At 36.5% G+C, this 15,825-nt stretch overlaps 1 protein-coding gene across 1 annotated transcript in view; it reads right to left on the reverse strand.

Annotated features, from left to right (window-relative positions):
* LOC124612662 (non-homologous end-joining factor 1-like) overlaps nucleotides 1–15,825 on the reverse strand; it is a 146,824-nt gene that overhangs the window by 124,219 nt on the left and 6,780 nt on the right. The window contains exon 2 of the mRNA XM_047140984.1: nucleotides 6,919–7,113. Coding sequence (XP_046996940.1) covers nucleotides 6,919–7,113 — 195 coding nt within the window. The remainder of the gene's footprint in view (nucleotides 1–6,918; nucleotides 7,114–15,825) is intronic.

The raw sequence follows: 15,825 nt of genomic DNA on the forward strand, positions 1-15,825 counted from the left end.
TACACAATTAGGCCGTGTGTTAAAACAGTGACAGTGTCGGCTCCATACGTACCTTTCTATTCTTCAAGAACTGTAAACTTTGTTGCTATGTTTTTACTGCTTGTAGATCTTCAGTAGTAAATTATTGTAGCAGTATGTGGAGGTTTGCCTGCAAACTATTAATGGGGCTTATGGAAAGTTAAACAATAGCACACTGGCCATATTAAATGTGTATAGGGGGTTGTGAGAAATGAAAGTAAAAGACTGTGAAATGCAACTGTGCATCTGTCGGCTATGTTATTTACCTTAGTTAGTGTCCAAATTACAAACCCTATTTTTCAGCCAGTGTAGCAATGCAGTATGTCGACACCGAGGACAACAACCGAAATAAATAAAGCAGGCAGAACTGCTACATGGTGTTGACTGTTCCTTTGGTTGGGCAGATATAGTTAGGCCAAAGTAAATACTAATGGTTGTGGATGGTGCTGATAATCCATGGAAGTTGATGCCAGGATGGCAGTGTGGGTTCATGGGACCAATTTAATCACAGTGCATTTGGTGGAGTGTATTATGGACACTCACGACTGCTGCGATGAACAGATTTTGGCCTTCATGCCCTCCAAAGTACTGTGTGTTCACCTGGTGAGTTTGCAGAAAGACACTAATTTCAAGCCTTACGGATCTACTACAGAAGAACTATATAATTGACTGACCACATCATTAGCAAGGTTGCACTGATTACAAGCAACAAACCACTACATATCAATGTTTAGACAAGATAATGTGTTTTACTGTTTCAAATCCACTTATACTCAGCTTCAAGTGTGCTGTCTCGGTGCCACTTGTGTGTTCAGCATGGATCCAACTTTATTAAAATCAATAACTTGCACCTAAACGTTCTAAACATTGACTTAAAAGAGCAGTTTTGTACCTTAGATGAGTTGCCCTTCATGAGTGTAAGCTGTTAAGCAATTGTGGAGAGGATCTCAGAGTAGGATATTCCCTTATAAACCACTTCGTGAGATGTGAACCATTCCCACAGAAGTAAAGATAAAGGTACTACTTAAGAGTCTCTACAACGTAGCGATGGATATAGAATATCGTGATATTAACTACGTATTTACTCATTATCAGAATTACAATACAAAGATTTGGTGATTACAAATGTTGGGTTTGCCACGAATTATTTTCAGATTAGATCATTCCCTTCACTAAGAAAGCAGTATTGTCCAGTCATTGAGCATGGTACTTGGTATGCTCAGTAATATCCATATTATTGTTAGAATGAAGAAGAAGTAGTAGTAGTAGTAGTAGTAGTAGTAGTAGGAGGAGGAGGAGGAGGAGGAGGAGTGGGGGCTGGGGGAGAGGATGGGAAAGGGGATAGGGGGGAGGGAGAGGAAGAGGGGGAGAGATGGTATGCATTCCACAACCATATTCCACTATTATTATTGGTATTTCTAATTAGTAATACACTACTTATGCAAATGATATGTAATTCATGAATATGCAGTTACAGAAAACAGAGGGTATAAAGTAAATCATATTAATTTTAGGCTTCACTGCAATATGGGTTAATACAAAGGGTGCACCTAGTGAGGGGAAATGGTTGGTCAATATTCCGCTAACCCCCCCCCCCCCCCCCCCCCCCCCTCCCCCGAAGAAGCAGTCCACATACTGAACTTGAATTCTGCACTACCAAACAATGTATTAATTCAATATTTCTTTATCCATCATTTACTTTACTGATCTGGAAAGCCAACAAAATACCCTACAAATTTTTGTCGACTTTCAAGGTCAATAAAGTAAATGGAGAATACAGAAAAATTGATTGCCCAAAGAAAGAGCGCTGGCTGGCTCCATTGCTATTCTATATTTACACTAGACTTTGCACTAGCTAGCCTGGGTGCAACCTACGAAGAGGTAATACTCACCCTTTGATAGCACTCTGAAGGAACATGGTACATAATACAATGCTAACTACTTAAAGCCAAAGCCATTAAAATCTCAATTTTGTGCTTTCCACCGCAAAAATATAAATGATTCACAGAAATTACCCACCTCCTGGAATGGAACCCCTATTGGAACATTCTTTCACACCAAAGTAACTACAAGTATTCTTGAGTCATTTCTTCAGTTTTAGAACATGCAGTTTGTAACAGAACCTATTAAGGGCTTTACTTTACCGAAGTATGCGATACCCTCCAAATTCAACCAGTTTAACGGGTATTTATGATTACAGAAAAGTTATTGTGTACGTTAATAATGATTGCATAACATGTCTCCATAAACAGTCAACCCATTAAATTATAATGAATAACTGACCCACACAAAAGTTAATATCACTTGATCACTGATACAGCAAATGTCATCATGTAAAAACACTAAGATCATCTTAAATAATTAATATGAAGTACGAAAAATAGTGGCCAACTTACGTATTTTGGATCTCCTTAAATAAAAATCACCCAGTGAAACCTATTTGTTCACTAGGACCGTTTTCACTCAGTATTCACATAAACTCTCCATTTTAGATGAAAACCAATGTAATTCTTAATAATTCATGTTATTTACTTATTTATGCAAATTAGAGAAATCAATTGACAAACTTCTAAAAAACGGCCTTTTTGTACCAAAGAATTATTCTGTCAAGTCAACAAATCTGTCTGTCATTTTAATAACATGTTAAATTATGTCACTCGATGTAAATTAATAACTTTTCTGCACAAATTATGATAGCAGATGTACATGTGACTTATAAACTATATCTCTTTTTAGTAGTTCTTTGACAAGGTTATAAATACAAGCAGCAAGAATGGTCGGGGGCGCAGTCAGAATGTCACTTTGGTAAAGTGTGTTTGTGTATTATTGTTCGAGGTGGATAGACAATGCAAAGAACATGTAAAAGAAGTACTACTTTGTGATGTGTCATTGTCTTTGGTGGACAGTGGAATTAAGATGGCCACCAGAGCAATAAATATTTGAAGTTTAAATATTTGTTGGTTTCGCTCGTTATTTATCATCAAAAGTACATCAAAAATACGGGACCTCATCTTTTTATCCCTAGACAACCAGATTTAGAGCCAGCATCAGCATCAACACACAGCAGCGATCCAGCAAGTAGCAGCGATTACGACAATGCATTTTAATGGCGCCAACCTAACATCAACTGCTAACAAGCTCCGTAAATGGGAGTGAAATAGTGCGATTATATCAATATCTACGACTAGGCGACCATTACAATTTCCAACATCAAGACATAGTCTGGTGGTGCAGCATCAGCACATTGGACGCACATTCAGGAGGATGGCAGTGCAAACCCCTGTCCGGCCATCAAAATTTGGATTTTCTGTGATTTCCTCAAATTGTAACAAGCAAATACCGGTATAGTTCCTTTGAAAAGAGCATGGCCAATTTCCTTCCTCATCCTTCAATAGTGCAAGCTTGTGCTCCATCTCTAATGACCTTCCTGTCGACAGATCATTAAACTCTAATCTTCCTTTCACCATCAACATAAGGCCGGTGCCAGATACGTTATTCTAAGGAAGCTATAATGAACAAATTTGGGTAGAAAACCAAAAGTTCTCAGAACAGCAGCAAGGGGTCGGTGCTACTCTGCTTCACAATATGAATCCCCCGTGTGGTACATATCAACACATGCTATAAGACTGTGGACCCTGCCTTGAATGAAGCTTACAGGTTGATCACTAGTTGCTTCAAACTCACTCCTGGTAAGAACTACTCCCTTGCTGCCATTGTACCTTCCAAGTATCTTTCAAGAAGTCGTTGCCGATCAAGAATGACTGAAGCTTTGGAGCATAACTCACTCTTAGGCCATCAACAGTTTCAACATAGCTGGAAATCAAGGAAAAGCATCCTCCAGACATAGAAGGCAAGATTTTCACTGTGAAGATTGAAGCATCAAGACTGGCAGGGCTAAGACATCATTTAAGTCATGGAACTTAATATCAGAGGGCGGAAGTCTGAGTGCAGCCAACAATGAACCGCCAGCCACCAGTGCCAATGCCCCCTCTGCCCAGTTTCATGCCCAGAATAAGATTTATTGTTTGCCAATGACACTGTGCTATATGTGGCTCAGTTTTGGAAAAATGTTATCTGAAGGTAGATTTGGTCAATTCTTTTGTTCTATTAATTTTTTGATATGCTGAGACGCAGATAGGCACAACAACAGTCATGTGTGTGACTTATGTTCATGTGAATATATCTGTGTGTGTGTGTGTGTGTGTGTGTGTGTGTGTGTGTGTGTGTGTGTGTGTGTGTGGTCTACTTCTGACGAAGGCCTTGCTGGCTGAAAGCTTATTTGTGACAGTCATTTTGTTGTGCATATTGTTGTATTCCATCCTGAATTTTCCACTGATTGACATACATAACTATGATTTTTATGTAATCAAGTATATATTTAGCACATTTCTCATGTGAGGAAAAATAAAATTCAATATCAGTTTGAAGAAAGTCAGAACATGTAATTGGTACTGACTACTGGCAAGTGTGCCCAGGGCCATTCACAAAACTGCACTCCAACTGAGATTAAAACAACTTTGGGACTGACATCTTGCTGTGGCAGGATGGGCAGTACTGCTGAAGTGCAGCCAGTCACACTAGACAAAACTCAGCATGTACTGACAAAGGTGTGTGGTGGGAGTGTGTAGCGATTCTGCCTGCTTTATTTCTTCGTTTGTTGTCCTCAGTGTCGACATACTAGGTGCTTACACTCGCTGAAAAATGGGTTGTGGATTCAGACACTGACTACTGTAAATAATGTCGCTGACAGGTGCACAGTTAAGTTACACAGTACTTTAATTTCACTTTCCACAACCCCTGAATAATACACAGTTATGTGGACAGTGCACCACTGTTTAACTTTTGATAAGCCTCATTATATTCCACAGTTAAGTTGAAGCATTGTTGTTGTTCTAACCTACACAGGTTTCTTGTCTGAAACTCAGCTGTGGACTGACTGTCTTGTGACTACAAATCAGGCCCTTATATGTCCTCACAATAATATGTACTGAAACTACACTTTGTTCGAAGTTTAATTTATAGAAATTACAATTAAAACTTAACTCATTAAATTAATTGAATACGTCGAAAAATTCGTTCTTTTTTAACAGTTTCTTCTACTACAAGAGTTAAGCCGAATTATTTGTTTAAATCGTGAAATTAACATATATAGTTAAGCAAACAATACTTTTGACAAAACTGTTAATTTCTTTGGAATTAATAAAGAGCTGGCTTTGCTAATATGTTTTCGAATAGAGCCAAATAAATACTTTAAGATTAATAGCATTTCATCTTCCAAATGTTTACAATTATTACAGAATTTATATTTGTTTATTTGTCAACAATAGAATTTAAGTTACAAAACAATCACTGATTTGTCCCTATAATGAAAGTATTAACTAGGAACAGTTGAAATAAATTAGAAAATCAATTACATACATACAACTAATCACAAAATTAGATCTGGTGTTACATTCTTTAAAACTGGGGATCAACCTTTCTCCATTATGAAAATACAGATTATATTCACCTACGTTAATGGTCAGTAGTGTATGTATATATAAGGCAGATGGCAAAACAAGAGGGGAAGTAAAATTATCCCAGCTTGTTCGTCACAAGTGGAATGGGCACAGATTTCAGACAGTCTACGAAATGGTTGGTGTCTTTAATATAGGAGGGATGTCTTTGTAATCAACTAAGGCAGATGAACATACAGTGGGTACTTTGAAGCGAACAACTATGGCACGGCCAGGGTGATTTTGTTTGTGGATCTTAAGAAAAGGTAAAAGGTGGGGATGTGTGGTTTTGGTGGGGTAAGAAGGTCTATGGATTGAGGTGTCAGTCATTGTGAGGGGCCTGAGGTTTTAGTAAGGGATTGCAGGTCAGTTTGAATCACAGAGATGGGATCTTGAAGGCTGATGTTGTACGTCCTGGTGTCACACAGCTAGTATACACCCTTGCTTACCTACTCCTGTGTGTCAGTACCACAGTGGTAGATCCCTTGTCCACTGAGAGGACAATGATGTAATCATCAGCTTTTACGGAATAAGGAGCCTGAAGCACAGCAGAGGAAAGATTAGGGTCATGCTGCAGGAATCTGAGGAAGGGTTGTGAAGCAATAATGGATGTGAGGAATTCTTGGAAGGTTTGTAAGGGATGATTTTGAGGTAGTGGTTGTGGATAAAGTTGGGATAATGGTTAGAACTGTTCAAGGCTGGGTTCAAAACCAGGATAACAGGTTTGCTGTTGGAATGGTTTTGGGATTGGGTTGCAAAGTGATATTTCCAGTTACATGTGTGAGGGAAAGTAGGTCCTTCACCAAAGCAGCATGATTAAACGCAGATTTAAGGCTGACAGTGAGACCCTAGTATAATACAGATAATTCAGGAGGGGAAAGCACTTTAGATGGTTGTTAAGAACCCTGTACTGCTGTGAATGGTGCCTATGATCATGAGTTACCACTGGCCTGGGAGGCAGCAGTGAAGGCTGGGGGATATTATGGAGGTTGGCCATCTTGGTTTGTAGGAAAGGAGTGGTGGTTGATGGTGTGGCTGTCTAGGGAATTGCAGAGGGACAAGAGAGAGAATCATGCACCTAATAAAATCATTTGGAGATGTATTTGAAAACACACACCTTTTAACTAGCTTATGGCTGTATTGAGTATGTTAAGAGCCACATTAATTGGTCATGTCCCTTCTTTAATAGTGGATCTGGATGTAATTTGTTCCATCTTGCGGTCCAACTTTTTCACATCTGTAGCTGTACCAATGAAGATTGATTTTGGTGTTTGTTTCATAATTCATATGAGAATAACAGGTATCTAAAATAATTGTTATTAAATACATTGTAAATTACGTATTTTGTATGTGTATGTGAGAGAGTCTTGAAAACCTAACAAATAAAAACAAATGTAATACTCACAGTTGCTGGGTCAGAAGGAGAGAGTCTAAAGTTGAACCTAAATAAAACTCTGGATACTCTCGTTTCTAGGCTTAGGCACAGCATTTCCTTGCTAACTGTAATATTAGCCCTCACTTCCGCACCAACAGAATCCATCAAATTGGTAACCTTTGACAAAAGAGTTTCTGGTGGTGCTTCAATATTTGGATTTAACTCCTGGAAAAAAATAAATAAATTTACAACTATGTATGAAGTTGATAGGGATTCACAAAAAGAGATAAATATTCTCCAAAATAAATATGAGTCCAGCAGAAAAGTGTAAATTTATTCCAATGTTCCAAACAACAACTGTTACTGCACGTAATAGTTACATAAATATTGTTATCAATTCATACATCAAATATAAACTATATAAATAGCATGCTATAAAACCTGATGTTCACCACCTGCTGACTTGCACTGCACAAGCACTGGGTGAATTTTTTTTTAAATTTTAAGTTACATCACGCCTCCTATTATGGCAGCACAACTACTGTCATGCAATTGTTTTCACTGTGTTGAATGTGAAGTAATATGTGTAATTATTGTAATATCATTAACATTTACAGAAGAACCTGCCAAACCTTTCACTCAAATATATATTCCACTAAATTAAATAGACTGAAATACTGAGTGATGTTAAATTTTGAAAAAATGTGGACATAACTCTTCAATAAATAATAAGAGTTTATCAAGGTATGAAATTCTATGAACAAACAAGATGCTAAACCTAAGTTTCTCCTCTTTCCAGATATAAAAAGAATCACGTAGCTCAACTATGTTCTAGAGCTTTCCCAGAACATCCATATGAGATGAAAAGTTGTAACAACGTGCACAGGAGCCATTGAGTTAGAAAGAAAGATGTGACACACAGTCAAATTAAAATTTATTTATAATTGTAAACCTTATAAAATAATACAAACAGATCTGTCCCCAAAATAGTCGAAGTACAGAATCAATTACAGCAGATTTAACCATAGGGTCATTCCATATTGAATTACCAGAGACTTCTCACCCACCATTTGGATGAAACTTGGCTTATTTGTTCTCCCTAGGTAAGTTACCACACCAAATTTTAGTCTTTTAACTCTGATTCTATTTTATTGTACATGAAAGTTTGTCACTTAACATTGTGATGGCACAAAATATTTTTTTACATTTCTGAAAATTAATTGCCATTTTTTATTCATTATCAAGACAATGTGAACTTTGGTGCTTGTATATTCTATAGTGTAACGCCTGCAGAACAAAATGTCATATCTTATGTAAAACCATCAAGACAGGAAAAAATGTATACTTACATTTTAGTATTTAGTTTTGTTAAAAAATATGATTCACCAATACATCAGATATCACATACAGGGAAAGGGACAATACCCAGTTTTTCAAGAATAATTGTCAAAGTATGGTCAATCACTTCAGAAAATAAAATTGACAACGTTTTCATTACCTTTTTGTAGAAACAAGAAAAAAAAATCAGTTACTGACTATCCCCATGCCACTAAACTAACTGGTCTTGAGATGGTGGTGGTGGTGATAGGGGGGCGGCTGGCTTATAGCAGGGCAAGTACAAAATAGTTTCAAAGAAAAAGGTTTGTTAGCAGAACCAAGCCTGAAAAGAGAAAAGAACTAAAACCTGAAATAATCCATTCTGTAATAAATTGACTTTATTGAGGACCTTTCATCTAAATGGAAAAATCTTGTTCCGAATTCTTACACTGCCGACTTCCAATCAAAATATTAGGAGACACTTGCAGAATCATCACATACAAACAGTGCTACAGTGTCAACAGACCCCAGTGAAAACTATTTTTTTACTAATGATACCACAAGACACACTTCTGCTGTACATACTATTACAGTTAGCCTAAAAGAATGCTGATGATTAAAGATTAATTAAATATCTTTGTATTGTGTCTGATGACATGAAACATGGCATGCCTGTGGTGTAAAAAGAGCAAGAAACTGTGATAATGCCTCAGGCTATGCAGGGCAATAAAAATTTGCTTAATTTTATAAACCTATGTTTTGATCAAATTTTAACATCAATATTGAGTTCTCATTCTTTGTAACTAGCCAGAGGACACTGGGGAGAGGGGGCCGGGCCAAAATACTTAAATATAAAATAGACAATCACCACAATTACTGTAGAATAGAACCAAAATAAAAATTACTTACCAACAAAAGACTCCAAGAAAATCACTTAAGTCGGACACACACACACACACACACACACACACACACACACACACACACACACACACGTTGAACACCAAAGTAACCAGACCTAACAAAAACATATAAACAAAAGAAAAGAACTGTAATAGTTTACTGAAAGCAAAGCAAACACTTACAAATCCACTTTACAGCACTGACTACTCAGACACAAATCCATGTTACCACAGTGATAACCAAGACTCAAATGAACCCATATTACATGTTAAACTCAATACATTAACATCCACCTCCAGAGGGCACCATCAAGTACAACAACACAACATCTACAAACAAGAAACAACTCAAAAGCACCGCACCATAGTGACGTCACAAACACCACCACAGTTACGTCATGGGTCAAAGCAGATGGGTGGAATTGGATGCTTCCAGTGACTATTGATGTAATGGTGAAACATGGTTTTTGCAGATAAAAAAATACAAAAATATAAGTAGGGTCGAGGCCCCAGTTATGGCCACATTAAGGGCAATTCGAGATACACCACATTTTTAGTATAGGAAGAAAGTATACGAATTACTTAAAAAAATTGTATCTATTGCTTCAAAGTCTACACATTACAACCATGTAAAAACAAATATTCTAAGTTATTTAACAAAAGCAGAAAAAAATATTGAAAAATAAATGGCGCATTTCCCCAGTTTTGGCCATGTTAACCCCACCTATGGCCAGTTGTTTCCCCACTTATGGCCACTTCATATTATAATAAAACTATGGCTAAAATAATTGTCAATCCATGAGCCAGAAAGTAATTTCTGCTTTATACAAGTATATAAGACAACAGACAACAAACATACATCAAATAGGTAAAAGGTACAGAAACTGAATGAACAGAAAAAAAAATTCGTTAGGCAAAGAATTGTCCCAGTAATTACTTAAATCAATTTCCACACAAGTTTATTTCTCACGAGTATCAATGGAACCAGGGAACTTTGTTTTTAATGAACGTCCTTCTTGCATCAAGACTGGATCTGGCAGTTTCCCTATAATTTCTTCACCCGTTATAGTCGAAACATCATTTGCAATGTATTCGAAACAAGTTTTCTGAACATTAGAACTTTTTAGGGACTGAATTTCATATTCAGAGTCAGAAAGCACTTTCAAAATTACAGATACATACTTAAAAATTGCAGGTCTTTTTCTTCTATTTCCTGTTAAACTAAATTTTACCAAAATAAAGTCCCCTACTTTCAAATTCTCACTCGAAGATAGTTTCACATTTTCTGGTATTTCATCTTCATCTCCTTCTACATAGTCATCGAAACTGCTTCCATTGTCCGTCCATTCTCGTTCCTCGGAAGAACTTGTTGGCCTATCACTTAACTCTTGTCTGTTTCTTGTTTTCCCCTTTTTTACGTGTGAGAATGCCAAGTGCTGCTTCTCGTTTTCCTTCAGTTCATGATATTCCACCCACTTGTCACTAGTCACAACAGTGGGTGTATGTTCTTTCTTTCTCTTTGTGCCTCGTTGTTTCGGTTCTGGCCAAGTGATGACACTTTCAAAAACTGTTGCTAATGATTTTGGTGGTGTCACTTGGATACACACTGAAGATGGGCTATGGTTGGATATTGGAGTAACTGAATTATGTGAAATACTGTTGGGGGTTGTTGATATATCTGCAGGAATAAGACTGTTGGTGGGTGTTGAAGGAATATCTGAATTGCGTGTTGAAAATATGTCAATATTATCAACATTTTGATTAAGTCTGTCTGCGTTTTGTGAAACATTCTCTGTTTGATTATCTTCAGAGGGAGGCGCTATGCTATCTGTCATAATGTCATCAGTGTTACCACTAGCACCATGCATTTCAACCTCATCAGCTATTTTTCTCCAGAACTTGAAAAGTAATAATGCTTCTTGATTTCCTTCCCACTCATGATTGCTTCTCTTGGTTGCTCTGAACTCATCTAGAAGGACAGGATCAATTTGCTTTTCTATGTATGAGAAATGTCTCTGAAGTTCCTCATTTGTCTGAACTGTGGTTGAGGCTGGTATACTACGAACAACTATCTTGCTGTAATCTACATTGTTCACATTAAATGGAAACAGACCAGTGGCCCTGAAACCAGCACGAATATTTGCCACCATTTTAGGTTCTGTAATAATTTGTGACAGAACAGAAGGTACATCAGATTTTGAAATTTCAGTGCCATTATTTTCAAAACGCCATTTCTGAACAATCTTCCTCCACATTTTTTTCATAGGTCCAAAGACAGCTACATCTAATGGTTGCAAGATGTGTGTAGAATTGGGATGGAGAGCAACTAGAATGATCTGATTTTCCCTACAATATCGGCTCAAATGAAGTGTCAAATGAGAGCAGTGCCCATCTAAAAATATTACTACAGGCCGGGGAATTTCAGCTTCTTTCAAGAACGGATCAAATACATTTGTTATATACTCAAAAAAACTTTCACCTGTCATCCACCCATTTTCTGTTTTTCCAATGCCCCAGTTTGGAGGAGCTGCTTTCACCAATGATGCTGGAATCCTTGCATATTTGAACAGTGTTAAGGGAGGAGCAAATTTTCCAGCAGCATTCACTGCAAACAATGTAGTAACGTTATCTTTGTCAGAGTTACACGACTCTTCATAAACATGATGGCCACGAGGACCTATGATTAATTCCCCTTTAGGAGCCAGAAAAAAAGAAGTTTCATCCATATTAAAAATTCTATTTGGGTCATTTAACACATCCATATCATTTAAAGTGATGGATACTTCGTGAAACCAGTTTCTTATTTTCTCTTCTGTAACAGAACCTCTAGACCTATTGACATATTCTGCATGTTTTTGTGACAGAACCTTGTGCCTCTTAAGAAATCCATAATACCACTTTTTTCCAGGTCGATTGTTAGTAAATGTAGCCTTACAACTTTCCATATCTGCATTCTCAATAAGTTTGTGCACAGATGCACAGAGATTTTCTTTAGTAACTGGAAATCCCATGCTAGAACAGTCCAAAACCCAGTCCACCAATTTTTTTTCAATTTGTTCTCCTAAGACAGAATGTGGACCACAGTGCCCTGTAGATTCTTTTGGAGATACACCAGAAATTTTGTTTCTTAATGTTGTCCTTGGAACTTTGTACAACTTGCTTGCAGTAGCAACCTTCATTCCCTCATCAATAGCCTTTAGAGCATCTTTAACTTTGCTGGGAGAATACTGAAACTTCTTATTCTTTGGTTGACTCATTTTTCCTATAAATAATGCACAAAGATTTAGTTAAAGAATGTTGCATATTTGAATAGTGCCTATTGCATATTTTGTATCTTACAAGCATAGGTAAATTAGTATGATATGCCAAGACAATACTAACAATGAGGTATATATTGATATAAAAATACCAAAAATATTTTAATAAGCCTATTTAAATAAAATTAGCCTAGTGTAATGTAGGACAGAACACTAATATTGATGTTTTTGTATCAGTTTTTAGAAGTGGCCAAAACAGGATACATATATGTCTCCACTTATGGCCACATGCGTGGCCATAACATGGAACCAGGGCTAAATATGGATCTGTTAATGGCCACATACTTTTGATAACATGTTTTTAGGCTGAGCGATATAAAACTTAAAAGAAATGAAAATATAATGTCTTATCTTACCTCTGAACAGATTAAGTTTCTTCTGATGTTTTATTTAAACATGTAAAATACAAAAAAACAGATCATGTGTTGCTTAAAGAAAACTTCTGCAGAACCCAGCTTCTGCAACACTGATCATTTCACAAAATGGTGTCTCCAAACAAAAACAGACAAAAGAATTATTGTGTAGACAAATGAAGAGAGCCTTTCACAAAGTTTATAATAATCTATAGTAGAACTGGCTGGTATTCCAGAGAAGCTTAAAAATTAACCTTTGACATCAAGGTGGCCATAAGTGGGGTAGTGGCCAAAACTAGAGCCTCCACCCTACTGGTATACATTTATTTTCCTGTCTTGATGGTTTTACTTAATGGTATAATACTTTTTTCCTGCTATTTTCATGTTTCACACTGTTTGTGTAATACAGAAAATTATTTTCTAAATGTTAGCAAGTGGTGTTTTCTGACATCACAACATTAAAAACAAGAAAACTAGCAAATTTTGAAGTGCTATAAAATGGAAACAGAGGGATAAAATGCTAAAATTTGGTATGATTACTTACCTTCACAGGGAGAAATAATAACACTACTTTCATCCAAATCTGAGATGGTAACGACAAATTGCTTTTTGCCGGTTGAACTGACACAAAATGAGCCCATAGTTGAACGATATGAGAATGACTTCTGTGGGTAAAAATTAGATACCTATATCCAAGGCTGTCAAAAAAATATAGCTCGCCATACGCCATACTGATGGAGATACACTCATTAAAAGTATGAAAAATAATCAACTGATTTTGTTTGTATCTGGCAATCAAGATACAAAGGGTACAGATAGCACAGGCCTTGGGGCACAATTTTTATTAAGATATGAATTATACACAAATGCATTAATGTAACAGTTCCTCTGAGTAGGAACCATACTTGTTTTTGGTATAGACCCAGATCAATTATTTCCCAGCAATTTTATCATATGCAGAAATTATTCTCTTTTCTGGTGACAATACTGTAGCCAGAAATTCTGGAAAGAAAGAAAGTTAAGTCCATATGGTGGAAAAAAGTTTGAGCAAAAAGAAGCCAAAATAACATAAATTAATTTTTTTATTTTATCCATATTCTGCAGCTTCAAATGTGACTGTACTCAATACACTTGAGGTATGAATTAAAAAAACGTCTTCAGTCACAATTGTGACTGAAGGTATTTTTAATTCATACCTCCAGTGTAAATTAATTGTTTTGCAATGGGTATTGCCTATTACCACCATGTAACGTCCTTTGAGTTTTGCCATCAGTGTGTATGTCAGTGCACTGTTCGTAAAATTTGCCACAGAAGCACAGGCCAACAGCAAGTGGACAATATAGTATGCAGTACAATGTATTACTATAACACTGTATTTTATTGACAACCGGTATCAGATTATCAAGTTTCTAAAAAATACACGAAATTTAAGGTTACTGACAGAGTTCGAATTCTTAAAGAAATCCATTTATGTCATCAATATTTATAAGTATATTACCAAATCTACTGTGTAAGAAGATTTATTGTACAATTTGAACTCCTGTCAGTAACCTTAGACTTTACAGGAAACTTGAATGGATACTTGCCATCCAAAACTGGTTGCCAAAGCAGAGTAGTTTTCAAGTGAGGTTGTAAATTACATAACAGTGTACAGTAGTGACATATGTAAGACTATACAATAAACTGACCAAGCAGATTAAATAGTTAACTAAAATCAGTGTAACAGAGAAGAGAATTTTTGAATGAAATCAGGATATGTTTTCAGGATTGCCACATGTTTCCCAAAATGAAATGCTCTGATTTCCATACAAGTTTTAGCTTTTTTCGCTGAAAAATTTTGAGATCTCGAGGGTAAGTTAACATTAGAAGGACTGGGGATTTCAATCTACCTAGAAGGACCAACCTGTCATTTTGATGGGTACAGTTTCATTTGCCGTTTTAAAAGAGTAAACACATTGTAACACACATCAATTTGTTCTAGACAAGTTACACAGTTTACCAGGATATAGTTTTACTTTTTTCTGTAGGATTACATGGTACAATGAACATATTATACCTAAAAATTAATCAAAACATTATGTAACAAAATGTCGAATACATAACTTTCCGTAGACAAGAAAACTGTGTTTTAACACAAATATCTGAAAAGTACAATATATTCTATATAGAGAAAACATTTATAACCCTGATTTTACTCATTCAAAACCAGCTGCGGCATCGTGACACCTCTCACAGGTGTATTCAGCATTGCCTAAATACGTTCTGCAAACATACTTGCCACACTTTATACATAAATACTTGCTTCTATTCTTTCCTTTACACCCTCCACTTTGACAAGTCTTCCAAATGTTGCAATGTGGTGATACTGTATTAGCAAGAGTATTTTGTACCCTTGTGGCCTTACTTGCTGAAGCCAACTCTTCTGCCAATTTGTATATAAACTGATGTCTGCTTACTTTTTCTTCTGTTACTTCCTTATGGAGTACCCAAACACTTATAGCTGCTTAGTCCAAGACACTGCAAAAAACATGCATGGGCCATCTGCGGCATCCATATTTCACAGTGTAAGGCAGAGCCATTTGATCAATTTTGTCAAAGTCATACTTGGTGTTATTGTAGTAGGCCAATGACTCTGGTAGCTTTTAGGATGTTGTTCGTCAATAGTTACTGTGTCATGCATTGAACTCAAAATAAGCACATTTCTCTTCTTTTCCCCTGATAGCATGTTAGTCATGTCACCTGACTTATGAAGAATAGTTGTGTGCAAAGGCGCTACAGCAGATTTTGCTGATCGAGGTATTTCCCCTATAGATATCTTCATAGTGACTACAACGATTGTACTCTTACGTTTCAAATTTTCTGCAAGGTATTTCATTGTGAAAAAATTGTCGCAGGTTATGTTTCTTCCTGCAGAAACAAAGGGTTGCGTAAGACATGTAACAACATGCTCTGCAAGGGGAACACCTATGGGACAATGCTCATCTTTGCCTAGATAAAGAAACCCACTCGCCAGATACTTAGAGTTCGTATCAACTGCAAGCCAAAACT

Source organism: Schistocerca americana, chromosome 4, assembly GCF_021461395.2.
Source record: "Schistocerca americana isolate TAMUIC-IGC-003095 chromosome 4, iqSchAmer2.1, whole genome shotgun sequence".
Taxonomy (NCBI): domain Eukaryota; kingdom Metazoa; phylum Arthropoda; class Insecta; order Orthoptera; family Acrididae; genus Schistocerca; species Schistocerca americana.